The 27,686-nt window shown below is 49.3% G+C and overlaps 1 protein-coding gene across 1 annotated transcript; it reads left to right on the forward strand.

Annotated features, from left to right (window-relative positions):
* The first annotated feature begins 54 nt into the window (after window positions 1-54).
* Window positions 55-27,201, forward strand: PMS2 (PMS1 homolog 2, mismatch repair system component). Its single transcript, XM_047779507.1, is given in 16 exon segments — window positions 55-184; window positions 2,630-2,769; window positions 4,243-4,329; window positions 4,518-4,620; window positions 5,234-5,417; window positions 7,398-7,565; window positions 8,386-8,483; window positions 10,031-10,130; window positions 12,525-12,609; window positions 14,183-14,338; window positions 16,820-17,241; window positions 17,243-17,670; window positions 21,420-21,587; window positions 22,666-22,766; window positions 22,966-23,135; window positions 25,954-27,201. Coding segments are annotated over 16 exon segments (2,577 nt in total). The 5' UTR covers window positions 55-161; the 3' UTR covers window positions 26,098-27,201.
* Window positions 27,202-27,686: the final 485 nt, after the last annotated feature.

The following is a 27,686-nucleotide window of genomic DNA, read 5'->3' on the forward strand; positions in this document are numbered from 1 at the left end:
GACAACCGCCAATCAGCGAGGGGGACTGTGGGAAGCGTTCCCAGTCTTATCCGGAAGTGGCGGGGGCGGGGCGCAGTGTCTGGAGCAGCCAGTGGGCGGCCGGCTGGCGGGGCCGGTGTAGGAGAAGCCGCGCGATCTGTCCCTGGTCAGGCTCTGCATCCATGGAGCGAGCCGAGGGGCCGAGGTGAGCCGTGCGTGCAGTCTCCCTTTGCCGTCGCCGAGTGTAAGGTCCACGGCGTTCCAGACCCCTGGAAAGGAGGGGAAAGTGACTGCGGCGCCGGGCGAGCTGGCGGCCCGGAGGCCTGGGAGGGGCTTTTCTTCGCTAGCCGGCCCCGCTGCCCTGTGGGTGCACCTTGAAGTCGGGGTTCGCGGGGATTCGGCCAGCTCCCAGGCAGGCCCTGCGGAGACGCTGCGTCGCATCCGTGGATCTGAAGCCGTGGACCTTGAAATCCCACTGAACGGAATTCATTTCCTTTTTACATGGTTGCTTGCTTTCTCTCTCTTTTGTAAAATTGAGAGTTATTTTAGGGAAGGCTTTAAGGTACAAGCTAATTTGCATGGCCGCACAGTCTTAAAAAAAAACTAAGTACTTCTCTATCTCCTTGAGTATGCGATTACTGGCTGGTAAAGGACACGGCATTCGGGTTAGCGAATCTTCAGGTAGCGCTTTCACACTCAGTGTCAGATTCCTGAACCCAGAGTTGCCGTCTGTATGTAAATGTTGTATCTCCACTCCTCAAAATAAATATCAGGAATGTACTTGTAAGCCTTTGGGCGGAAAAAGGCCAAATATTTAAAGATACTTCTTTCCACTTTATTTGGTGTCATCTGCAATTTCCACATTTAAGACAGACTTGAGTGGAATTCTTTGCAAGGTCGAATGAAGAGAAAAGATGTTTCTTTATTTACAGGGGTTTACTGCGTATCAACTCCGTGTTAGATGCTGTGGGAAATCCTCAAAGATTTCTCTCCCAGGGAGGCCCCGATGTTCAGTTACATCCATGTTACAGTTTACTGGAAATGATTAATTTAACACATGGATGAACATTTTTTGGATGAGCAGGAGTTTGCCAGGCAGAAGAAGAGGAGGGGAGTGGTCTGGACACACCTGTGTAGGCAAGGAGTAGTGTCTAAAGGAGACTGGTGTTTACTCTGACCAGAATAGAGGGAAATTGGCAATGGGTAGAGGATTGACCAGAGAGAGAGAAAGAGAGAGACAGAGAGAATAGATTGGGGTGTAATTCTGACTGGATTTGAAATGATGTGGCAGACAATAGGATGCTAGTAAAATCTTAAGCAGAAAAAGTAGTCGACCAGATCTGTGAATCCTAAAGTAGCTCAGGTGGTAGCATGGAGTGTCGGTTGGAGTAGAGAGAAAGTGGAGAAAAACCAGTTGGAAAATTCTGAAAGCAGGTGCAGCTAGAGCTGTGAGGGCCTTTGCTAAGGCAGGAGTATGCAGCCTGGATTTGGAGTGGGGATTCAAAGACAATCAAAGGAATAGTTATCCATTTTGTACCCAGTTTCTAAGATGGTTTTTAAAATTTATTTTATTTTATTTTTGTTTTTTAGGGCCACATCTGCGACATATGGAAGTTCCCAGGCTAGGGGTCCAATCTGAACTACAGCTGCCAGCTTACGCTACAGCCACAGCAATGCAGGGTCCAAGCTGCGTCTTTCACCTACACTACAGCTCACGGCAATGCCAGATCCTTAATCCACTGAGCAAGGCTGGGGACTGAACCTGCATCTTCATGGATCTCAGTCGGGTTTGTTACTGCTGAGCCACAGTGGGAACTCCTCTAAGATGGTTTTGATTTTGATATGAACGCTCTAGGTTTCCCACCAGACTTTTGATTTTTCAAATTGTGTGGGAAATGTTGCTTTCTGCTTTCAAGAAAGAAGATCTCATTGTAGCAGTGTTGCAAAAGGTTATTTTAGTTTTTGGGCCAGGCCAGTAACATGCAGAAGTTCCCCGGCTAGGGATCAAACCCAGGCCACAGTCATGACAATGTCAAATCCTTAACTGCTACTAGGGAATTCCAAAAAATTACTGACTCATAGCTTGAGGGGGACATAGGCCCCCTCATGTAGCTCCCAGTATAATTAGGTTTTAAACATCCATTACATTTGAGGAGTTCCCGTCATGCCTCCGTGGTTAACAAGAGCGACTACCATCCCGAAGATGTGGGTTCAATCCCTGGCCTCGCTCAGTGGGTTAAGGATCTGGCGTTGCCGTGAGCTGTGGTGTAGGTTGCAGATGCGGCTCGGATCCCACGTTGCTGTGGCTGTGATGTAGGCCGGTGGCTACAGCTCTGATTAGACCCCTAGCCTGGGAACCTCCATATCCTGTGGGTGCAGCCCTAAAAAGATACACACACAAAAAAAAAAAAAAGAAAAAAAAGAAATATCTGTTATATGTGAGGTACCTATTCAGCAGATTTTTGGACAAACGTTTTAAGGATTGAAGACCACCATGTATATTTATGAATAGAATAAATGGATGTGTTATTGTATTGAATGGATTAGACGCATTAACTATAAGCAGAGATGAGTCATTTCTCACTGTTAAGACATGGATGAAAATACATAATTAACTTCCTGCTTTGTTTCTTGTACCTGGTTTCTTTAGTTCAGAACTTGCTAAGGCCATCAAACCTATCGATCGGAAGTCAGTCCATCAGATTTGTTCTGGGCAAGTGGTACTTAGTCTCAGCACTGCTGTCAAGGAATTGGTAGAAAATAGTGTGGATGCAGGCGCCACTAATATTGGTAAGTTTGGGAGCATTTTATTTTTATCTATTTTTTTTGTCTTTTCAGGCCCACACCTGAGGCACATGGAAGCTCCCAGGCTAGGGGTTGAATTGGAGCTGTAGCTGCCAGCCTGCACCACAGCCACAGCAACTCGGGATCTGAGCCGCATCTGCCACCTGCACCGCAGCTCATGGCAACGTCGTATCTTCAACCCACTGAGCAGGGCCAAGGATCGAACCTGTGTCCTCATGGATTCTAGTGGAGCTCGTTACCACTGAGCCACAGCGGGAACTCCTGGGAGCGTTTTAAACCAAATAAATAATCAGTTTACGCTATTTTATTCAAGAAATATTTGTTACGGTAATAAGACAATCAAATGTTTGTATACTGAGAAATTACCATTTTTTAACTTAAATTTTGCACTCCTTAGGTAGTAGTAAATTATTATTATTATTTTTTTTGGTCTTTTGTTGTTGTTATTGTTGTTGTTGTTGTTGCTATTTCTTGGGCCGCTCCCGCGGCATATGGAGGTTCCCAGGCTAGGGGTTGAATCGGAGCTGTAGCCACCGGCCTACGCCAGAGCCACAGCAACTCGGGATCCGAGCCGCGTCTGTGGCCTACACCACAGCTCACGGCAACGCCGGATCCTTAACCCACTGAGCAAGGGCAGGGACTGAACCCGCAACCTCATGGTTCCTAGTCGGATTCGTTAACCACTGCGCCACGACGGGAACTCCCAGGGTTTGGATCTGAGCTGCATCACAGCAGTAGCTGTGGCGATGCTGGATCCTTTAACCCACTACACCTGGCCGGGAATTGAACCCATGCCTCCATAGTGACCTGAGCTGCTGCATTTGGATTCTTAACCCACTGCGCTGACAGTAGGACATTTATTTATTTATTTTATTTTATTTTATTTTTTGTCATTTTATAGGGCAGCACCTGAGGCGCATGGACGTTCCCAGGCTAGGGGTGGAATCAGAACTTCAAATGCCGAGCTACACCACAGCCACACCAATGAGGGATCCGAGCTGTGTCTTCAACCTATGCCACAGCTCATGGCAATGCTTGATACTTAACCCACTGAGCGAGGTCAGGGATTGAACCTGTGTCCTCATGGATACTAGACAGGTTCGTTACCACTGAGCCACAGGGGGAACTCTGGACATTTAAATAAATATAGTTAGGACTCAAATTTGCAGTTATAGAGACTGTCAGTAGAAAGACTTGGGGAGTTCCTGTTGTGGCTCAGCGGTTTATGAACCCGACTTGTATCCATGAGGATGGGGGTTGATCCCTGGCCTTGCTCAGTGGGTTAAGGATCTGGGGTTGCCATGGATGTGGTTGGTATAGGTTGGCAGCTGCAACTCCCGTTTGACCCCTAGCCTGGGAACTCCCATATACCATCGATGCGGCCCTGAGAAAAGCAAAGCAAAAAAAAAAACTCTTCGCACGGCTCAATTGGAAAAATAAATATCTTCAACTTTCTAGATCTCCGGCTTAAAGACCATGGGATGGATCTCATTGAAGTTTCAGACAACGGATGCGGCGTAGAAGAAGAAAACTTTGAAGGCTTAAGTAAGTTGAATGTTTCTAACGCTGTCTAAAAAGGTGTGGGCAAGAGGTCTCTGAAGTCGGGGTACCACTCGCTTCCAAAACACAGAAAACAGCTTTTTAAGAGCAGTCACTTGGGGGGTTTTCGTGTGCGTTTGCGGCTGTATCCCTGGAGATTCTCTCGGCCTTACTTTGCGCCCCTCCTCTTTCAGCACTGAAGCATCACACTTCTAAGATTCAAGAGTTTGCTGACCTAACTCAGGTTGAAACTTTTGGCTTTCGGGGGGAAGCTCTGAGCTCGCTCTGTGCACTGAGGTGATGCCACATTTTTATCCACTAACTTGACCCCTTACAAAACTCTCGGGAAAATTAAAAAGCATGATTAGAATCGTTATTGTTTTACACTTTTCTGTCTTGAGTGTTTCAGCTTCTAACTTCTCCATTGTTAGACCTTATTGGCTTTCTACGTGGTTAATAACTTCTGAAATGTAAGCAGCGGATGAAGGATGAAGGAAATGAAGCAAATAGTATTGTAAATAAAACTGTTATTTAGTAAGTTAAAGCAGTAATTTCTCAATTTAAAAACATTGTATAGGAGTTCCCATTGCAGCTCAGGGGTAATGAACCCGAGTAGAATCCATGAGGTTGCAGGTTCGATCCCTGGTCTCACTCAGCGGGTTAAGGATCCGGCATGGCTGTGAGCTGTGGTGTAGGTCGCAGACGTGGCTCGGATCTGACCTCGCGGTGGCTGTGGTGTAGGCTGGCAGCTGTAGCTCCCATTTGACTCCTAGCCTGGGAACCTCCGTGTGCCGTGGGTGCGACCCTAAAAAGACAAAAAGAAAAAAAAGCGAGAGAGTGAGCGCGTGATCGAGAGCCAGCGCCTGTGCATCTGAAACTGACTGTGTCACGCTGCCATCCTCCCAAACAGTGACGTGACCATTTCTACCTGCCACACGTCCGCGAAGGTTGGGACTCGACTGGTGTTTGATCACAATGGAAAAATCCTCCAGAAATCCCCCTACCCGCGACCCAGAGGGACGACGGTCAGCGTGCAGCAGTTATTTTATACGCTGCCTGTGCGCCATAAGGAGTTTCAAAGGAATATTAAAAAGGTACGTGAATTCAGAATGCCAGCTTCCAAGGGCATGGGTGTGTGATGAGCTGGCATAGCACAGGATCGCTCAGGGTCGTTGGCACTTGGCTTCCTCCTCGTCCCTTCACTTTTTGGGAAGTGCTTAGCTTGGTTCTTCCCTTCAAAGATGTAACTTGAGTTCCTGTCGTGGCTCAGTGGTTAATGAATCCGACTAGGAACCATGAGATTGTAGGTTCGATCCCTGGCCTTGCTCAGTGGGTTAAGGATCTGGCATTGCTGTGAGCTGTGGTGTAGGTTGCAGACGCGGATCCGATCCTGTGTTGCTGTGGCTGTGGTGCAGGCCGGGGAAAAAAGCGGCCCTAGGAAAAAAATAAACAAACAAAAGAAGATGTAACTTGATGATTTGCCTTCCTCCCCCCCCCCCCACCCCCCCGCGCTTTAAAGATTTTTTTTGTCTTTTTGCTATTTCTTGGGCTGCTCCTGTGGCATATGGAGGTTCCCAGGCTAGGGGTCAAATCGGAGCTGTAGCTACTGGCCTACGCCAGAGCCACAGCAATGCGGGATCTGAGCCGCGTCTGCAACCTACACCACAGCTCATGGCAACGCCAGATCCTTAACCCACTGAGCAAGGCCAGGGATCGAACCTGCAGCTTCATGGTTCCTAGTTGGATTCGTTAATCACTGAGCCACGACGGGAACTCCTAAGATTTTCTTTTTTTTAAATCGAAGTATAGTTAATTTACAATATTGTGTTAGTTTCAGGAGCACAGCAAATTGATTTATTTTGTGTGTGTGGGTGTATATATATATATATATTTTTTTTTGTTTGTTTCTTCAGATTCCATAGGTTAGATGCTGAGCATAGTTCCCTGTGCCATATAATAGGTCCTTGTTGTGTAGCTGTCTTACACATTGTAGTGTGTATATATTAATCCCCCAAACTCCTAATTTGTCTTCTCCCCCCTTTCCTTTTCTTGAAAAGAATCATCGCAGTGTGTTTAGTAGGTGTTTTAGTGTGGGAAATGAGTCTTGTAATGTTATTGTTTTGAATCTGTCTTTGTTTTTTAATAAGATTATTTTTCTTGGCTCCCTGAAAAGTGAATTATTACAACTTTTACGAATTTGAATATATGAAACAGTTAAATGTTGTCTGACCATTGTGTTTAAAAAGCAGTTATAAATTTTTTATATATGTGTGTGTGTGTGTATCTGTGTATATGTACTCATGTGTATATGGTTTACAGTTTTGTTGCCGTGAGCCGTGGTGTAGGTCGCAGACACGGCTTGGATCATATCATGTATGCTGTTCTATGCTGTGACTTTTTACGCAGTATACCGTAGGTATCTTTTTTGGCAGATTGATACTACCTTATTCTTTCTCATGGCACCATTGTTTGGACATACTGTAATTAATTAATTAGCCCCTTGTTGGCAGTTGCTTAGGTCATTTATAATTTTTCACAATTACAGCTTGTTTCAGTGAACAGTTCTGTAGTATATCTTTGATTGTGCCAGATTTCTACAAGGATAAATTTCTACAGGAGAGATGAGAGATGACAAGGTTAGAGGGAATATACTTTCTTTCTTTTTTTTGGGGGGGGGGGTCGGGTCATGCTATTGTTTTGTTTGTTTTGCTTTTTAGGGTCACACTCGAGGCATATGGAGGTTCCCAGGCTAGGGGTTGAATCAGAGCTGTGTCTGCAACCTGCACCACAGCTGAGGGCAATGCTGGATCCCCGGCCCACTGAGCTCGGCCAGGGATCGAACCCGCGTCCTCATGGAGACTTGTCAGATTTCGTTTCCGCGGAGCCAGGATGGGAACTCGATTTCCGTTCTATACCATGTGTGGAGATTCAACTCATGGGTCATTCTGTTAGGAACAATTCACCTGACTTGTGAGATGATCAGAGAGCCTCGAATGGGCTGTTATCGCTTGAATCACATGATTCTCCTAAGACGGAAGCGACTTGGAGTCCTCATGTTTGTGTTTTTCAAACAGGAGTTTGCCAAAATGGTCCAGGTCTTACACGCGTACTGTATAATTTCGTCAGGAGTCCGTGTCACTTGCACCAATCAGGTCGGGCAGGGCAAGCGGCAGCCCGTCGTGAGCACCAGCGGAGGTGCCAGCATCAAGGAAAACATCGGATCTGTGTTTGGGCAGAAACAGGTAGTGGTGGCCAGTGGTTTCAAGACACTTTATCACTCCAGGGAGTAATGGCAGGTTTCTATTGTCCTTTCCAATAGGAAAGAGAAGAAAACCCGAGAGTTGATTTTTTAAAAATTAGGTGTCATGGAGTTCCCATTGTGGCTCAGCAGGTTAAGAACTCAGCTACTCTCCCTGAGGGTGTGGGTTTGATCCCTGCCCTCCCTCAGTGGGTTAAGGATCCAGTGTTGCCCTGAGCTTCGGTGTAGGCTGCCGATGCAGCTCAGATCTGGCATTGCTGTGGCTGTGGCGTAGGCCTGCAGCTGCGGCTCGGATTCCTCTCCTAGCCTGGGAACCTCCATATGCCATGGGTGGGGCCCTAAAAAGACCAAAAGTAAAAATTAAAAAAAATTAGCTATCACAAAAATAAATGTTAGCTGAAAGTTTGAAAATGATCTTTTTATTCTCTGGAAAAATGTAAAGTATTATGGGCCATGTATTGATTATGGGTAAGTCGGAGCACAAGTGTTTTATCTTTCTGATAAATCAAAATTATTATAGAACTGCAAAAAACAGCTATTGAAGTTCTTGGCAGTCTTTTTTGTCCATCCCCATAGCATGCTGGAAGGTCCCTGTCCAGGGATCGACGCTGTGCTCTTGCAGAGACAGTGCCGGATCCTTAACCTGCAGAGCCATCTGGGAACTCCTGTTCTTAGGACTCTTAATGTGGCTCGCTTGGCTGGGAAAGAAAACACCACGTCCAGACTCTCTTTGTAGCTTCCCTTTAAGGTTAGTCCCGTTCTCTCTCTGTTGAGAAGTAACTGTGCGCCCTGATTTCTTTCAGTTGCAAAGCCTCATCTCTTTTGTTCAGCTGCCCCCTAGTGACTCGGTCTGTGAAGAGTTTGGCCTCAGCTGTTCTGATGCTTTGCACAATCTGTTTTGGTAAGTAGATTGCTGCTGGGAAAATGACAGTCAGGTTGTTTGAGCTTTTTTCTCCCCTTCTTGGTTTGTTCTTAAAGCTCATGATTTTAAAGCTTAAAGTTTCTTATGTCCATTATAAAAACTGTAGGCAGTATCCTGCTGAGAAGGAGGATTTATAGAGAAGAGTCAGGTAGATTTTTTTTTTTTTTTTGGCTGTGGTTTACAGCAGCTTAATGTGGGATCTCAGTTCCCAGACCAGGAATTGAACCCCAGGTGTAGTGGTAAAAGTGCTGAATCCTGACCACTGGACCACCAGGGAACTCTCAGGAGTCAGTTACTGACTACAACTAATATTCTGGGTGACTGGTACACTTCAGGGAGTTTCCTATTGAATTAGTCTTTGTGGAAGAGGCCATGTGTTGAGTGAGTGATTAGAATAACTCTCCCTCTTTTTTTTTTCCTCTGGCTGTGCGTATGGCACGTGAAAGCTCCAGGGCCAGGGATCCTTAACCCACTGAGCTGTCTTAGGAACGCCTGGAATAACTCTGAAATTATGCGATGTACAGTGTTTCCCTTTGCTGGATCTGGCAGAGGAGGGGTGACTGGTGGCTTACCCACAGTCCAATCCAGTGTCATCACTTTTAGTATGAGAAAACTAGCCGTGTTTCCACAAGCAGGACTGGCTCTGTGACAGCTTACCCTCCCTCCCCCTGCCTTCAGCTTATGCCTGATTGTAAAGGGGGATTCATTTCTTTATGTTAAGGTCTTGTTCTCATGGATACCCAGGTGTTCCTGGGGTAGATCTCTGGGGGCCCCAGCCCTTCGCCAGTGCCTTAGGAGACAGAGGCTTGCTAACCGAGAACAGACTGAAGAGGGTGCAGATGCGGGCAGAGCTGTTGACTACAGGGCATCGGGTGCCCCGGGACAGCTGGGTGGGGACTGAACAGAGGTTCTAGAATGTGAGTTTGGGGTGAGACCCCCTCCCTGCTTAGAGACCAAGGACTCAGTCGGGGAAGTGAGAACAGAAACACATCAGTTTCTAACCCACTGTGTTGCCCGTGATGGATTTGTCAGCAGTGGGAGCACTGGAACATTCCAGAGGGTCTGTGTTCCATTTATGTTTCACCAGAATGGAACCCAGACATGCCTCATCAGAAATGTTCATACTGGGAGTTCCCGTTATGACTCAGTGGAAACGAACCCCACCAGTATCCATGAGGACGTGGGTTCGATCCCTGGCCCTTGCTCAGTGGGTGAAGGATCCGGTGTTACCGTGAGCTGGGGTGTAGGTCACAGATGCGGCTTGGATGTGGCGTGGCTGGGGCTGTGGTGTCGGCCAGCAGCTGCAGCTCTGATTCGACCCCTAGTCTGGGAACCTCCATATGCTGCACCTGTGGCCCTAAAAAGCAAAAAAAGAAAAAGAAAAAAAGAAAAGGGATGTTGACATCCATGGGCTTGTCACCAGGGGTTATGTCATGTCTTCAGTTTTCACTTGGAGAATGTGGGGTGTGATGCGTGTCTGGCCCTTTCTGCTCTGGAATCCTGCTCTAACCACTAACATTGAACAGCATCTCAGGTTTTATTTCTCGCTGTACTCACGGCGTCGGGAGGAGTTCAACCGACAGACAGTTTTTCTTTATCAATCGGCGGCCTTGCGACCCAGCAAAGGTATTGAAAAATTTTGTTGGATTCGTCTTTCTTCTTTTACCCTTCAATTTGTAATGTTGTTAACTTTTTTTTTTTTTTTTTTTTTTTTTTAGGGCTGCACTTGTGGCATATGGAGGTTCCCAGGCTAGGGGTCGAATCGAAGCTGTAGCTGCCGGCCTAAACCCCAGCCACAGCCACGCCAGATCCGAGCCGGGTCTGCGACCTACACCCCAGCTCATGGCAGTGCCGGATCCTTAACCCACTGAGCGAGGCCAGGGATTGAACCTGCAACCTCATGGATGCTAGCTGGGTTTGTTACCGCTGAACCATGATGGGAACTCCTATTTTAGGCATGTGAAAAAGTCTACCACCCAGTTGTTTCAATTTTATATACATGTATGTGTAAACATATTTTGTTATAAGAATTATGGGTTTTTTTTGTCTTTTTTTGCTATTTCTTGGGCTGCTCCCGCGGCATATGGAGGTTCCCAGGCTAGGGGTCGAATAGGAGCTGCGGCCACCGGCCTATGCCAGAGCCACAGCAACGCGGGATCCGAGCCGCGTCTGCAACCTACACCACAGCTCACGGCAACGCCAGATCCTTAACCCACTGAGCAAGGGCAGGGACCGAACCCGCAACCTCATGGTTCCTAGTCGGATTCGTTAACCACTGCGCCACGACGGGAACTCCCAGAATTACGTTATTAGAAGAAAGTAAACAATTGAAAACATTCACCACCCTCTGGACATTTCAGCCTAGACGGACGCACATGCGTCTGCTGCTGTGTTTTCTCTTCATTGTCAATTTTCTGGGAAAATAAGGGCCCGAATTACTTCTGCCCCACACTTAAGATCATCGTCTTGATTTGATGATAGCCTTTTCAGTGGTCAGTTTTGGCTTCGCGTCTCCAAAAACACCATACCTCGGTGATGGGTTCTATTTTCCAGTGACACTTTAAAATTCCTTCCGTTAACCAGGTACGGTTCAACGTCTCCACTTTTAACCTGTACCATCACTGGTGTGATTTTTATGGTTTATCTCTAATGCCATTAATAATCGCATTATAAAGTCATATAAATACATTTCTGCGTACATTTATTTATTTATTTGCCTTTTAGAGCCACACCCATGGCAAATGGAGGTTCCCAGGCTAGCGGTCTAATTGGAGCTGCAGCTGCCGGCCTACACCACAGCCATAGCAGCACGGGATCCAAGCCGTGTCTGTGACCTGCACCACAGCTCATAGCAACGCCGGATCCTTCACCCACTACGTGAGGTCAGGGATCGAACCTGCGTCCGCATAGATACTAGTTGGATTCGTTTCCATTGCACCACAATGGGAGTTCCTCCATGTACATTTAAATGTGTTTTATGAGCATTTAAACTGCACCTCATTTGGGAGCTTCCTGGTGGTCTAGTGGTTAGGACTCTGTGGTTTCATCGATGTGGCCTGGGTTCAATGCCTAGTCTGGGAACTGAGATCCCACATCAAGCCATTGCTTATTGTGGCCCCCAAAAAACCAACAGAAAACCCTCTGCATCTTAATTTTATTGACATTTCTTCAAGAGCATCTTTAGTTTAGAAAAAGATTCAGTGTTATAAAACTGTGATTAAAAATACCCATTCGAGAGGCAAGAGGAAACTTTTTTGGGTGATGGATGTATTCATTATATGGATTGTGGGCTTGGGTCATGGGTATATATATATGTATGTCAGAACTTATCAAATTGTACACTTTAAAATATTTCTTAAAGTTTATTTCCCCCATGGGTTGTTCATATTTTATTTTATTTCACTTTTTTTGTTATTAAGCCTTTTTTAAAAAATTATAGTTGATTTTCATATTGTACACCTTTTTTTTTTTTTTGTCTTTTTAGGGCCACACTGGCAGCATATGGAGGTTCCCAGGCTAGCGGTCCAAACGGAGCTTTGGCTGCTGGCCTGCACCACAGCCGCAGATCCGTGCTGCATCCATGACCTACACCACAGCCCACGGCAACGCTGAATCCTTAACTCACGGAGGAGGTCTAGGGATCGAACCTACATCCGCATGGATACTAGTCGAGTTCTTAACTCACTGAGCCACAATGGAAACTCCTCAGGTTGTGCACTTTAAATGCAGTTTGTTTTAGGACAGTTATACTCAGGGAAGTTACTAAAAATGGATGCTTTTAGTGGTTGGTTAGAACAGCATGTTGTTAGAAAAGGGAAAGTTCTAGTGTTATTCTTTTCTAATTGTTGTGGGTTTTTTTATTTTTTTAAATTATTTTTTTTTTGTCTTTTGTCCTTTTAGGGCCACACCCACTGCATATGGAGGTTCCAGGGATCGAACCCAAGTCCTCATGGACACTAGTGGGGTTTGTTCACTGCTGAGCCACGATGGGAAGGCCTCTAATTGCTGGGTTTTGTGCAGGTTTCCAGACTGGTGAATGAGGTCTATCACCTGTACAATCGGCATCAGTATCCTTTCGTTGTTCTTAACATTTCTGTTGATGCAGGTAAGTGCCACTGAGATTTCAGTAAAATTTGTGACTTAAACTCCTAAAACAACACAGTGAAATTATAAAGCTCTGCTATGATCAGGAAGAGATTTTTATAGTAACAGTTAATGGTGATTTTTTTTTTTTAATAGACTTTCAGTTTTGACATATTAAAAAAATCTGAAAATTATATTATTTCTTTGGCTTTTTAGGGCCGCACCAGCACATATGGAAGTTCTCAGGCTAGGGGTTGAATCAGAGCTACAGCTGCTGGCCTACACCACAGCCACAGCCACGCAGGATCCAAGCCGCATCTGTGACCTACACCACAGCTCACAGCAATGCCAGGTCCTTAACCCACTGAGCTAGGCCAGGGATAGAACTCACGTCCTCATGGATCCTAGTCGGATTCGTTTCCTCTGTGCCATGACAGGAACTACCTAAAAATTCTATTATTTTTTATACAGGCTTTCTTTCTTTCCACTTGAAACTATGTTAATTGTATTAGGAAAAGGTGACCTTTTTTTCATGGTGGCCGCAGGCAAAAGTAGACTAAATATTCTCCCTGATTTTGAAAATAATTTCGTGTGGATGTTTTTCTTCTTATTGTTAAAATTATGGTGTATTGTTATCCAGTATATATTTTTAGAGGCTTAGAAATATGTGCACACTTTAGTCATGATATATAATCTACCCATATCCTTTGGGGCGAGAAAATAATTTCGGGGAATTTTGTATTTTAGTCTTAGGTGGGAACATGTTCCATGCCATTAAAATTTATTCAGAACCATGATTTCAATAGCTGTGGTATATTTCAATGTGTGGATATATCTGGATTTGTAAACGTTTATGTTTTTGCCTATTTGAGTTGTTTTCAATTTTTGGAAATTTAAATATCTGTGTTTATAGATAAATCGTTACCTATATCTTTGAGTATTTCTTTAAGATTAATTCCTAGAAGTAGAATCACTGGGCCAGTGAATGTGACCGCGTTACATCAATTTACACACCTGCCAACAGTGTCCTAGTGTGATAATTTTTAACCAGATTCAATACGTGATGAAAATGACATGTTTGTACTTTTCTTTTAGCATGCATCTTCGTGTGTTTGTTTGCTTTTTTCTTTTGGAGTCTCACCCTCAGACACTTGCATGTTTCGTCTGTTTAAAAAAGAAATTGAAAGAGCGAGATTGATTGATTGATTGATTTGCTTTTTAGGGCTGCACCTGCAGCATATGGAAGTTCCCAGGCCAGGGGTTGAATCGGCGCTATAGCCACCTGCCTGCGCCACAGCCCCAGCAACATGGGATTCGAGTCACGTCTGTGACCTACACCGCAGGTCACGGCCACGCCGGATCCTTAACCCATGGGGCAAGGCCAGGGATTGAACCTGTGTCCTCATGGTCACTAGTCGGGGTCATTCCTGCCGCACCACAATGGGAACTCCGCAAGAGCTAGTTTTAGAGTTCATGAATACTAGTCTGGACCCTGCGCTTTTCGTAAATGCAGGCGAATAAATTGGTCAATGGGAACATTTCTTTGGTTAAGGGCGCATTTGAATACAACCAGCGTCTTTCCCGTGTTGTTTCAGAATGTGTCGATATCAACGTTACTCCGGATAAGAGGCAGATTTTACTACAGGAGGAGAAGCTTTTGCTGGCAGTTTTGAAGACGTCTTTGATAGACATGTTCGATCATGACGTTAACAAACTCAGCATCCGTCAGCAGTCACTGCTGGATGTCGAAGGTAAGGAAGGCACAGGTGTATAAGCCGCGTCTAGAACCAACAGCTCGTGTGATGCTTATTTTCCAGCGTTAAAGTCTCTTCGGCGTGAAACAGAATTTCCGCTTTTAAACAGAGGGGATGTGTCACCCTCGAAAGTGTGCAGCTGAGAGGTCCCTAGTGGCCTGGTGGTTGAACATCTGGCATAATTGGCATCGTTGCCATGGCTGTGGCTCGGGTTTGATCTCTAGCTTCAAAACTTCCACGTGCTGCAGGTGTGCCAAAAAAAAAAAAAAAAGGAAGTGTCTAGCTGCAGATTTTGCAAATTTAAGGTAGTCTGGGTAAAAGGGACCAGAACTGCCTCGGTGATCACCCAGGGTACGTTCTTACCCAGATGCAACAGTTCCCTTTCCATAAATGCTCCTCGATGGCAGCAAGCCTCTTGTTGATTTCCAGGGTTCTGAAAACGTTGATTCTGACAATTTTTGCCCCTTTCTCATCTTTTATGGAGTAGGGAACCTGGGGAGGCCCTTCCTCTGCCATCTGGCCTCAAGTCACCCCTGTGCACTCGTCGCTGAGTGTGCCATGTTGAGATGAAGACTTGACCCAAAGCTGGTTTGACATCTGTAAAAATATGCACGGTCATTCTTTTACTACCTGGTCCTAAAGTGATGAGCCTTTTGTGTTTAAGTAGTGAGTTTTATTCTTTTGCATCCAAACCAAGTGCATCGGCGCCATGTGTGGCTGGGGAGCCCCAGCAGCCTTCCGGGGCGGGAGGCGTGGGTGTTGCTGCTCTGACAGCCAGATCCACTCCTGGGGTGGATGTTTCTCCAGGCCAGCCCGCCCTCTTTCTCGGGGTCTGTCTGTGCAGATGGAGGTGAGGAGGGGGGCGCCCATCACTGTCTTCCGAGGGGGAGAGGCCAGGGAGCAGCTCAGGCAGCTGAGACTGGCTTTATGGAAAGCTAAGGTGACCATGAGAGGAAACTGGCCTGAGATGAAGCGTTGTAACCCTAGGATCCCAGGAGCCATAAGCCAGGGTCGAGGGGCAGGGGCAGGGATGCAGAGTGGCTCTGCCCTAAGGTTTCCTAACCCCCTCGCCTCCAGGGGGTGGGGGGTGGAGAGGCCGATTTGGAAGACAGTGGGGTGGGGGTGGGGGTGGGCTTCTGTGGAGTGCCACCACCGTGGGCGGTTGTGGCAGTGGGCGAATATGGTGGAGACACAAGCTCCTGACGGTGGGCGGTGCTGCGGGGTGGGAGGGGGCACAGGAGCAGGGACAGGAGTGTGGCAGAGCTGCCGACCCAGGTGGTGGGCCCCATGTCTCTGCTGGCCATTCTCTGCATGGGACAATGTGGCTGCCTCTGTGTGTGTGTGTGTGTGTGTGTGTGTGTGTGTGTGTAGGTTGGGTGGAGCCTGGTAGGGAGCACCACATGTCTGTGGAGAGGGCCAGTGCCAGCAGCTCTAAGTTCTCTCTCTCTCACATGCACACACACAACACACGCACACACACACTGCCATAGAGGCCACCCCACACAGAGAAGCCCCCTCCGCACCGTCGAATCCACGCCTTCCTTTCTGCCGCTTCATCACAGCTCAGCACCCACCCAGAAGCCAGCAGATGGTGAGCAAGCGCATCAGCCCCGCAATCGGGGAACAGTCCCACGGAGCCACCCTTGTGCCCCTTTTCAGCCGCTGAGCCTCGGTGGGAAAGGTCCTACTGACTGACTTCCCACACCACGGATCCGTTTTATCTGCTTTTAATTGAAGTCGTCCAGGATATGTGTTTTTCATCACTTGTTGCATTCAGTATTTTGTTTGTAAGACTCATTCACGTCCTGGGTGACTGCGGATCCATTCATTCTCCGGCTGTTACAGGTGTTCCATTGTATTTAAAGAGCACGGTTTATTTGCAGACAACTGGATTGTTCCCAGTTTGGGGCTTTCGTGAGTAAAGCTGTCACGAGTATCCCCGTCTAGGAGAGCATCTGTAGACCTTCCTGTTTTTGTTTTTTTTTTTTCCTTTTTTGGCCCCACCCGCTGCCTAATGGAAGTTCCCAGGCCAGGGATCCTCTCTCCGCTGCATCGGCTCCCTCCTCCACAGCTGCAGCAACACGGGATCCTTAGCCTGCTGCAACACAACGGGAACCCCCAAACCTTTCTGATAGGAAGCATCGCAGGGTCACAGGGGTGCATGTTTAGATCAGGAGCTGCTCCCAGTTTTAGAAAGTGGCTGTAACCAGTTTCACCACCGGCCCGCAGTGTTGAAGCATTCCATTTGCTCCTCAACCCTGTGAGCAGTCACAACTTTTTTACCCATTCTGATGAGTATATAGAAGCATTCTGCCATGGTCTTCATTTCTCCCCTTTATGGTGCATGGAGAGCCGTTTTCCTAGGTCGGATGAGGCATTCCGTGCTCCTCTTTGGGGAAGTGCCTGTTCCAGTAGAAAGAGCCCCTTATTCCGTTTCTGCGCAGCCCCTGACCTTGTCCTCTGCTCACGTCTGCTTAGGTAACTTAATAAAACGGCATCCGGCAGAAACGGAAAGGCCTGGGCCCGAGAAGCAGGAGCATCCCGCCCCGTTGAAGGCTGCGGGACAAGAGAAAAGGGCAGTGACCATTTCCAGACTGAGAGAGGCCTTTTCCCTGCGGCAGGCGCCCGAGAACAAGCCTCGGGGCGCGAAGACCTCCGACGCCAGGCGGGTTTCTCCGCGGCAGAAAAGCGGTGCCCCGGGGCCCCTCTGCTCCCGCACGCGCATCTCGGAACCGAGGGAGGAGGGGATGGCTTCCGCCCGGGCGCCCTCTGACCCGATGGGCCCAGGGGAGGCCTCGGAGGAGGCCTCGGGGCACAGCAGCGCCTCCGCCGGCTCCGGGGAGGGCTCCGGCGCCCCCGAAACGGGCAGCCACCCCAGCAGCGACCCTGCGGCAAGCGCCCCCCGAGGACGGGTTTTCGCAAGAACACGTGGAGGCTTGTGAAGAGGCCCCTGCACCTGACCGTGGCTGTGCGGGCCCGGAAAGCCCTTTAGACCAAGAGGCCGGCGGCCTCCGCCGGCCTCAGCCCCCGAACGCCTCATCCCCAAACCCCAAGCGTTTTAAAAAGGAAGGGGTGCCTTTAAAGCCCGACGTCCCCCCAGAGCCGGTGGCAACGCAGAGCGTGGCAGCGGCCGAGGTGGATGTCGCTGTTGACATTGAGAAGAAAATAGTGCCCCTTGACTTTTCCATGCGTTCTTTAGCCAAACGGATAAAGCAGTTATGTCGCCAAGAGCAGCAGCGAGAAGGCGAGCAGAATTACAGGAAGTTTCGGGCCAAGATTTGCCCTGGAGAAAATCAAGCCGCAGAAGATGAGCTACGAAAAGAGATAAGGTAACTTTCTTTTTTTTATTCCCATTCCCTAACTTCGTTTCCCTGCCGCTCAAGTTCCTTTGCTTTCAAGAACTTTTGCCAGGCGGTTCTGCTGCCTGCAGCCTCTCAAGAACTGTTTCCTTCGATTTTCCCCACGCATCCTTCCCAGCCCCCCCAGATCAATGGAGGCTTTCGTGACCCCACTTTCATTCCTCCTCCTGGAGGTTTTCAGCCCACGGTGACTTCCTCCTGCACTGACTCCACCGCAGCTTTGCTCAGCATGGCTGTTTCCCACTTTCCCATCTTAACGGGAGCAATTATAACACGGTGTCCAAACTCTGATGTCGAGAAGATTGCATGGGAGAAGTTTAAGCAAAAGTCAATTTCAAGAAAACTATTCATGATACAGAAAATCGAGTCCGGTCACCACCACTTGACTATAATCATGTCCAACATTCTGACCCTTAAAATGATGCATTCTCTTGACATATTTAACTTTTACTTTTAAAAATTTTGTGTTTTGTCTCACCAGTAACTGAAATATGTTGTATTCCGTAAATAGTGCAACGCAGCCGTGATACTGAATTTTTAGCATGTTTAGTCTGGACCCCACAGGTTTGCCTAATTTAGATTATTAGGGGAAAAAAAATTTTTTTTTTATTATTAGGAAACTTTTGTTTGTTTGTTTTATTTTGTTTTGTTTTTAGTTGAGGCATGCAGTGGCTTGAAGTGGGATCTCAGTTTTCAGACCAGGAGCTGAACCTGGGCCACAGGAGAGAGTGCCAAGTCCTAACACTAGACCACCAGGGAACTCCCAGGCTATAAATTCTTTTAAGGAGGAATACCCGTGGTGGCGCAGTGGTTAACAAATCCGACTAGGAACCATGAGGTTGCGGGTTCGGTCTCTGCCCTTGCTCAGTGGGTTAACGATCCGGCGTTGCCGTGAGCTATGGTGTAGGTTGCAGACGCGGGTCGGATCCTGTGTGGCTGTGGCTCTGGCGTAGGCCGGTGGCTATAGCTCCGATTCAACACCTAGCCTGGGAACCTCCATATGCCGCGGGAGCGGCCCAAGAAATAGCAAAAAGACCCCAAAAATAAATAAATAAATAAATAAAATAAATTCTTTTAAGGAGTATTAACAATTCCTTTTGATATTCATAGTGGCTAGCTTACAAGGAGAAAGGTTTTCCAGGAAGCTTTCTTTTGAAAAGTGTGGTAGTGGTTAAGGATCCAGCATTGTCACTGCCACAGCTTGGCTTCCTGCTGTGGTGTGGGTTCAGTCCCTGTCCCGGGAACTTGTGCTTGCTGTGGGTGTGTCACCCCCCCCAAAAAAAAGCAAAGAAAAACACTACTTGGGGGTTCTCATTGTGGCTCAGTGGGTTACAAGCCCTAGTATCCTTGAGAATGGGGGTTCAATCCCTGGCCTTGCTTGGTTGGTTAAGGATCCAGCATTGCCATGAGCTGTGGTGTAGGCCAGCAGCTACGGTTCTGATTCGACCCCTAGCCTGGAAACGTCCATACGCTTCTGGTGCAGCCCTAAAAGCAAACAAACAAACAAACAAAAAAACACCCACAAAACCCCCCACTGCCTGCTAAGGGTGTGGAATCCTGTCCAGTCCTCACAGCAAACTAGAAAAAAAAAAAAAAGGCGTGTAATTAATAGACATGAACTTCTTTGGTTGTGACCTAGGGTCTGTGAACTCTGAGGGGTCCAATGAAGAGAGCCAGGTTCCTTAAGCTGTTTTTCAATAGAGATTTTAATTAAGCCCAGAAACATGTATTGATGACATGTTACTGTGGCTCTTCAATGTACTCTGAGAGCTTGTTAAGCAAGCAGAACCTGTGGCCAGAATCTAGTGATTCCGCTTGGGTAGCTCTGGTGAATCTTGAGTGTAGAGCCCAGGAATCTGCATTTTTACAAATCCCCCAGAAGGTCACATTGCAAAACCATGATCCGTGATGGGCCTGGCACTGCCTCCTGGCTTTCAGGGCCCGGCTGCTGGGTTGACTTCTGTTCTGAGCTGTCGTTCTGATGAAATGTAGGAAAACATACTGAGCTGCAAATGAGGTAGCAATGAATCGAGGTAGTTTTACCAGCTCCTGTTTCTGTATTTTGGATTATAACTAAACATACCGGGCTGTAAAGTTTTATTTCTTTACGCCAGATGCTGTTTTAGTTTATGGTGGGAGACACACCTGCCAACGTCATGGACGACCTGGGTGGGTCTTCAAGCTGCCGCAGGTTCTTCCCATGGAACCAGAGCTGACTCGGACGGTTCTTGCAAGGGCATGGGATCAGAGCCAGGAGGTTGGCATTTGTGCCAGTTACCAGTTTATTGCCTCTCGGCTCCAAACCCTCTCTGCCCTGCTTTTCGGTCCTGGAGGCTGAGGTGTGTCATGTTTCTCCAGCTGCACCATTAGACTCTCTCAGTAGGGGGCGCTGGAGGGACACCGCGAAACTGCAGGAGCCGCTATGACTCTCCTAGCTTCTGGGTAGCCCTCCTCTTTACCTCCTGCTAGGCAGGCACGGGCAGCAGGCAGCAGGCCCAGCATTGCTCACTGTAGTACTCCTAGCAATCTTATTTTTGTTCAGCGGGCTGCAGCCCCGTCGGTTCCAACAAGGTCTGAAGCTCATCCTGGGGTGGGGGCTGGGGGGGGGGTGCTCCTCATTAGAAGAGTCGATACCAAATATTGACGAAAAGGTATTTCTGTACAGGTGGCCCTCCTTATCTTCCAGTTCTGCCTCTGCAGAACAAAAAGGTTTTAAATGCAAGGAGCTCCCGCTGCGGCGCAGTGGGATCAGTGGCATCTTGAGACACGCCAGGGTACGGGTTCGATCCCGCCCCGCGTGGTGGGTTGGGGATCCGGCATTGCCGCAGGTGCGGCTTAGGTTGTGACTGTGGCTCCGATCCATCCCTGGCCTGGGAGCTCCATATGCTGCAGGACGGCCAAAAATGACCCCCCCCCCCCAAGTCTAAAAAATCCTAGAAAGTTCCAAAAAGCAAAACTTGAGTTTGGCATATCTGCTGGCAACTATCTACAGAGCCTTTACCTTGTATGGAGTATTACAGGTGATCTAGAGGGGACTGAAAGTATACGGAAGGCTGTGCTGGTTACATGCAGATGCTGTGCCATTTTAGGTAAGGCGCTTGAGCATCCCTGCTGTTTGGTGTCCCGGGGGTCCAGGAACCAGTCACCTGTATGTACCCAGGGACAACCGTACTCTATTTGTGGAAGTGTAAACTTTTATAGTTCTCCTATCAAAATTAAAAAGTACATATAGGGAGCTCCCGTTGTGGCGCAGTGGTTAGCGAATCCGACTAGGAACCATGAGGTTGCGGGTTCGGTCCCTGCCCTTGCTCAGTGGGTTGACGATCCAGCGTTGCCGTGAGCTGTGGCGTAGGTTGCAGACGCGGCTCGGATCCCGCGTTGCTGTGGCTCTGGCGTAGGCCGGTGGCTACAGCTCCGATTCGACCCCTCGCCTGGGAACCTCCATATGCCGTGGGAAGCGGCTCTAGAAAAGACAAAAAAAAAAAGAAAGAAAAAATGTTTAGATAAAAGTCTATAATGATATGTTTGTTAATAGTAGGTAATGTCACCTGGAGAATTGAATGGATGAATCATGTTCTCTGCAGAACGTTAGGGACTTTGTTTTATGTTTCTGTACTTTTTATTGCTTTATATCGTATTTTTAATGCTATTTTTCATTGTTTTATAATCCGAGAAAGGATCCTCTAAAGTGTCTTCTAATGAACATTTTCTACACACAGTAAAGAGATGTTTGCAGAGATGGAAATTGTCGGGCAGTTTAACTTGGGGTTTATCATCACCAAGCTGAATGCAGATATCTTCATCGTGGACCAGCACGCCACGGACGAGAAATACAACTTTGAGATGCTGCAGCAGCACACGGTTCTCCAGGGGCAAAGGCTTATCGTGTGAGTTCATTTCCGGTGCTCACAGTTTGCAGTGGTGGCACTCCCGTTTAAATCCGTTAGCTTATGGGTGTGTCTGCCTCTCCCTGTGTATCCACCCACCCACCTACCTACCCCGGATCGATCTGTGTTTTTTTGGCCATAAGTACCCGTACAGCAGGTTTTTATGCTTCTTGCATGATCCTACTCATACCTGTCATTTATGGAGTGCTTCTCTTGGGCCACGCACGGTGGAAGCAGCCTACATGGGTGAATCCACTGAATCCTCACAAACCCATGAAGTGGTTACTCTGTATCAATACCCACCTTTCACAGGTGATACAACCGAGACCCAGGTTAAAGACGCTGCCCAAGGTCACACAGCTAGTGGGTTCTTCTAAGTAGCACACCTCTTTAGCTAGGTAGGCAAAAACACGGATCACCAGTTGGCCAGAAAATCCTTTTGCTGCAGGGCAGTTTCTAGGACATACCAGATCTGTCTGGAGCACGTGGAATTCATGTGTTCAGAAAGTCGGGGCCCCCTGGGTCAGCCCTCAGCTGTGGTTAGAGCAGTTCCGGTGATGGGATGGTCTCTGCAGAATTCGGTATTTATCTTTCTTTTGCCAATTGAATGCTTTAAAGGACCATTTTACAAGGCAAACTTTTTTTTTTAGGGCCGCACCTATGACATGGGGAGGTTCCCAGGCTAGGGGTTGAATTGGAGCTACAGCTGCCAGGCCGCAGACACAGCCACGCCAGATCTGAGCTGCATCTGCAAACCTAATGCCGGATCCTTAACCCACTGAGCGAGGCCAGGGATCGAACCCGCAACCTCGTGGTTCCTCGTCGGATTCGTTGCCGCTGTGCCACCATGGGAACTCCCAGGCAAACTACTTTTGTAGTTACTCTAACTTCTAAAAAGTTCCTTTAAAAAAAGGAAACGAAAAGCAAATGCTAGCTAGGGTTTTGTGACAGGACAGGCTCGTAGCTGAACTTCTTCCTCCTGTTGCTTTGCGCAGTGCACGCGGAAGACGCACCGCGTTGTTTTCGTGTCATTTCTGCTTGACATGAAATGTTTGACTTCAAGATTTCCGTGTTTCAGGCCTCAGACTCTCAACTTAACGGCGGTCAATGAAGCGGTTCTCATAGAAAATCTGGACATATTCAGAAAGAACGGTTTTGATTTTGTTATCGATGAAGATGGTGAGTTTTTACTTAGGACGAAAGACCTGTGTCCTTTTGCAGCTGGGAACAGTCCTCGGGGGTCCCACAGAGCAACGCATTTCACGCGGGAGGAAAGGGCTCACTCCCAGTGAGGGCTCTGCCCCCCCCTCTCCACCTTGCGATGCCCACTGCGAGGAGCTTCAAGCCATGGGTTTTTCTCTGGATTTTATTCTCGTAGCTCCGGTCACCGAGAGAGCTAAGTTGATTTCCTTGCCGACGAGTAAAAACTGGACCTTCGGGCCCCAGGACATAGACGAGCTGATCTTCATGCTGAGCGACAGCCCGGGGGTCATGTGCCGCCCTTCCCGAGTCCGGCAGATGTTCGCCTCCAGAGCCTGTCGGAAGTCTGTACGTACAGCAGCTTCGTCGGCTGGGGCCCGTGGGCCTCGCACGTCCCCAGTCCCCAGCCCCGTGCTGGCCCGGCAGCACTGTTCCGGGTGCAGATGCGCCCCCTACTGGGCTGTGCATGGGCTGCAGAGTCCCGAGCCCCTCTGTAGCCCCTGAGCCCGGCGCGGCCGGCGTTTCCGTGACCCCCAACCTGTGCTTACCGCTCGGCTGCACCTCCCTCAAGCCGCGTCTTCTCTCGAGCTTCCGCTGAGCCCTCGTCGTGAGCTGTTTATCCGCGTTGTTCATCCAGGGACCTCCTGGGGATGAACGACCCTGACGCAGAAAGCGCGGGGGCTTCAAGCTTCAAGCCCTCGGGGGCGCTGCACGGGATTGTCTGGGCCCCCTCCGTGCACAGGCCTGTCACAGGGGTGCCGGGGGTGGGGGGGTGGGGCGGGCAGTGCGCGTTGTCCACTGCTGCCACCACTCAGATTGGTTCTGGAAGGTGGCAGCAGGGCTGGTGACCAGTCTGATGTCAAGGCCAAGTCCCTTGAGTCTGATCCCCTGGCCCCACTCCCTTCATTCAACAGAGACTCCTTGAGCCCCCACCGTGTGGCCAGGGTGCTGGGGACACAGGTGACATGGCAGACGAGGTCCTTGTCCTCGTGGAGTGTATAGTTTAGTGGGAGAAATGGACATAAACATGCATAACGACAGCCTCAGATACTGCGGGTTCAGTGCAGCCGACAGTAAGGGGGCTGGAGGGAGCACCGGAAGCCAGGTGGGTGTCTCGGGCGACTGCCCAGCGGACCCGTGGAAGGTGCGCTGGAGCCCCGGGAAGAACTTTGCAGACAGAAGAAATAGCAAGGGCAGAGGCTCAGGGTGTTTGGTGAAGCCAGAGGCCAACCTCGTATGACCAGAGGACCCGGGGTGCGAGCTGCATCCGGGGACCCACTTAGGGTCTTGCCAGTACAGGTCGGAACTGGGCATTTGCGCCACGTGTGTTAGGAGGTGCTGGAGGGCGATGGTGAGAACGGGTCACAGAGGGGGTGTCATTGGGAGAGGGGGGAGAGCGGCAGCGTTTTCACCTGTGGGGGTGGCATCACGTGCGCGCTGTCAGACAGGTCGTACCTGGGATCCTGCTGGATGTGACTGGGGTGCCTGAGAGTAGGGGCGTCCGTGAACCCAGAGCCCAGGGGAGAGGTCGGTGCTGGAGAGAGAGGTTTAGGCTTTGTAAGTTACAGCCGAGGGACTGGATGCAGTTTCTCCAGGAAGAGTTTGATCAGAGCAGAGGGTAGGGCCCAGGGACTGACTGCAGCCACAGGCGGTTCTCTGAGAAAGCCCGGACCTCGGTCTCGTGATCCGGAGCTTGTGAGCGGGAGTCGGAGCTGGGCCCGGCCTGTGCTCACAGCCAGGTGTTCACTGGGCCGGATGTTCATGGCACGCGGAGATCTTTGGATCTTCACTCCCCACGCCCGCGGGTCCCTCCCGCTGCCGCACAGCTGCTGCACCACCCGAGTGCTGCCCGGGGCGGGCTGTCCTCTGCCTGGATGCTGCTGCTACCACCCCTGCTCCTCTGGCCCTCGCTGAGCTCCCCGCCCAAGTGGCCTCTTCCAGCGCGGGCACAGCCCCAACCGTACTTGCCTTGTTTCTCTGCCATCCTGTCCGTCTTCCTCCCGTGAGGCAGGGCCCTTCTGTGGATCCTGCTCTAGGATATTCCCGGCACGGGGCAGAAGGAGAGGGACAGAGAGCTCGGGGCCTGTCACCACCTCCTCTTGTGTCTCAGGGTCTCAGTTTCTCTGTGCTTGCTGCAGAGGCTGCTCATTCCGTGTAGTGAAAAAAGCAGGGCGAGGGCTGCAGAGGGACAGACAAGGAGAGCTGTTCCATTGAAAGGAGGCAGGGACATGTGAGCAGAAGCCTGAGGGACAGGGGACGTGAGGCATGCAGATATTTGAGGAAAGAGTGACCTGGGTCAAGGGCACAGCCAGTGCCGGGGTCCAGAGGCAGATACTTGCTTTGTGTGCTGTGCCCGAGGCAAGGGGGGTCCTGTGGGGGCAGGGATGCTTGCTCTCAGGTGTGGCCAGTGAGGACCAATTTGGGGATGCACTTGGGCTTGTATTCAGGTGAGAGGAGGGCTCTGAAGAGGAGCCACGTGAGCTGACGTTATCCTGAAAAGGAATCGCTGGCCCCTGGGTGGAGGACGCGTTAAAGGAACAAGGGGGCGGGGTGGGGGAGGCCTGTGAGAAGACCACCGCCGTCACCCAGATGGACCCTCGGGACGGCTGGGACGCAGCTGGTGGTGGGGCTGCCATCCTGGTTGGTCCTGGGCAGGAATGGTCAGCGTCTCTGCTAAGGATGTGCCGCCCCGGCAGAGCCCTTGAAGGGCTGGATTTCACAAAGAGGCTGGGGCTGAGATGCTAGAAGGTAGGATTCTGGGGGACTTTGCGGGGAACGTTGTGGGTTTTCTTTTTTTTTTTTGTCTTTATAGGGCCGCACCTGCAGCATATGGAGGTTCCCAGGCTAGGGGTCTAATCGGAGCTGTAGCTGCCGGCCTACACCACAGCCACAGCAACGCAGGATCCAGGCTGAGCTTGCGACCTACACCACAGCTCATGGCAACGCCCGATCCTTAACCCACTGAGTGAGGCCAGGGATCGAACCCACAACCTAATGGTTCCTAGTTGGATTTGTTAACCACTGAGCCACGACGGGAACTCCAGGGAGCATTGTTTTTGTTGTAGTCTTGTGCAGCCTCCTTGTAGAGAAAAATGCTCCTGCAGAGTTGCTGTTCCAGCCAGAGGCCAGCAAGCCTTGAACACACGCCCTTGTGTCTCGTACGCAGGTGATGATCGGAACTGCCCTCAACACGAGTGAGATGAAGAGACTCGTCACCCACATGGGGGAGATGGACCATCCCTGGAACTGTCCCCACGGAAGGCCGACCATGAGACACATTGCCAACCTGGATGTCATTTCTCAAAACTGACATTTCTCCTTTTATGAACGCTTCATTGTATGGCAGATGTTTCTGTTTTGAAAGGCAGGGTTTTAACTAACCTCTTTTTTTTTTTGGTTTATTTCTAACTGAAGCCATTGCTTAAAAATGTTTCAGATCCATTTAGAAATGCTCTTGAGAACTTTTTCAAACAGTTCAGAGCATTGCTTGTGACACTTTCTGTTCTGCTCTTGAGCTTGGGTAAGTGTGTGGACAAGGAAGAGAACTTTTTTTTTTTTTTTTTGGTCTTTTTGCTTTTCTCGAGGGCTGCTTCCCGTGGCATATGGAGGTTCCCAGGCTAGGGGGCCTAATCAGAGCTGGAGTCACTGGCCTACGCCAGAGCCACAGCAATGCGGGATCCGAGCCGCATTTGCAACCTGCACCACAGCTCACGGCAACACCGGATCCTTAACCCACTGAGCAAGGCCAGGGATCGAACCCGCAACCTCATGGTTCCTAGTTGGATTTGTTAACCATTGCGCCACGACGGGAACTCCAAGAAGAGAACATTTTAACAAATTGGGAGGAGCAAGTGCTTCGGAAGTCACCCAGACCTCTGCTCTGGCCCCCCAGATTTTAGTCCCCAACTTTCAGCCCTTAATGATGATTAAATTCATAGTGGTTTCACTTTACACATTTCAAATGATGGTCCATTTGAATTAGTGGTTCTCAACCCTGATGCATGGTAAATTTAGAAAATAGGGAGTTGCTGTTGTGGCTCAGCGGGTTAAGGACCTGACATTGTTTCTGGGCGGGGGTGGGGGAGGAATTCAGGTTTGATCTCTGGCTTCCCGCAGTGGCTTAAGGATCCAGCATTGCTGCAAGCCATGGCACAGATCACAGATGCAGTTTGGATCTGGGGTCGCTGTGGCATAGACCAACCCCTAGCCCAGGAACGTTCATATGCTGCAGCTGAAGCCATAAAAGGAAAAAACTGTTGAGAAAGCAGTCCAGCAAACTCAAGCGGGATCCTCTGTCCAGCTGGAAGGAATTGACCAGGGGGAGCGGGGTCCTTATTTTTAAATGTTCCCCGCTGCAGCCAGGGTTGCAAAGACCGTTGTTGTAGGCAAGGGGAAATAAAAGATTTTTCTGTAACTTTGATGCTGTGATTTGGTTTCCTTAGAGTGTGAATTGCAAGACAGTCTAGTTACTGAGTGGTACTGGAGCTAGAAGAATCCCTGACTGTGGACGGAGTTTTTCATGGAACCTCGTCCCATTTGAACTCTGCCAGAGTGGAAGTAAAACTGCCCTCTGTGGGGTGCAAATGGCAGTTGGTGCGTGGTGGGTAGGGGGACCCCCCCCCCCCCCCACTGCTCTGCACAGACTGTGGGCTTCTATTTACAAACTCAGAATTCCTTTGAGGTAAGGACAGGCAAGTAGTGATGATGGCCATTGGTGCAGGCACTGTGCTGGTGGGCCTGTCTGAAGGACCCCGTTTCGGATTGGCAAGAACGCTGCAAACTGAGATTTGTTTCAGGTAGGCCTTCCCCAGAGACTGCCTGTCCTAATCCCAGAAGTCTTGATTTGGCGCGCCCCATGGCCCATAGACTTCTGCAGGTGTGACTAGGGCAGGCAGGGTG

This window comes from Phacochoerus africanus, chromosome 5 (genome assembly GCF_016906955.1).
Source record: "Phacochoerus africanus isolate WHEZ1 chromosome 5, ROS_Pafr_v1, whole genome shotgun sequence".
Classification (NCBI taxonomy): Eukaryota; Metazoa; Chordata; class Mammalia; order Artiodactyla; family Suidae; genus Phacochoerus; species Phacochoerus africanus.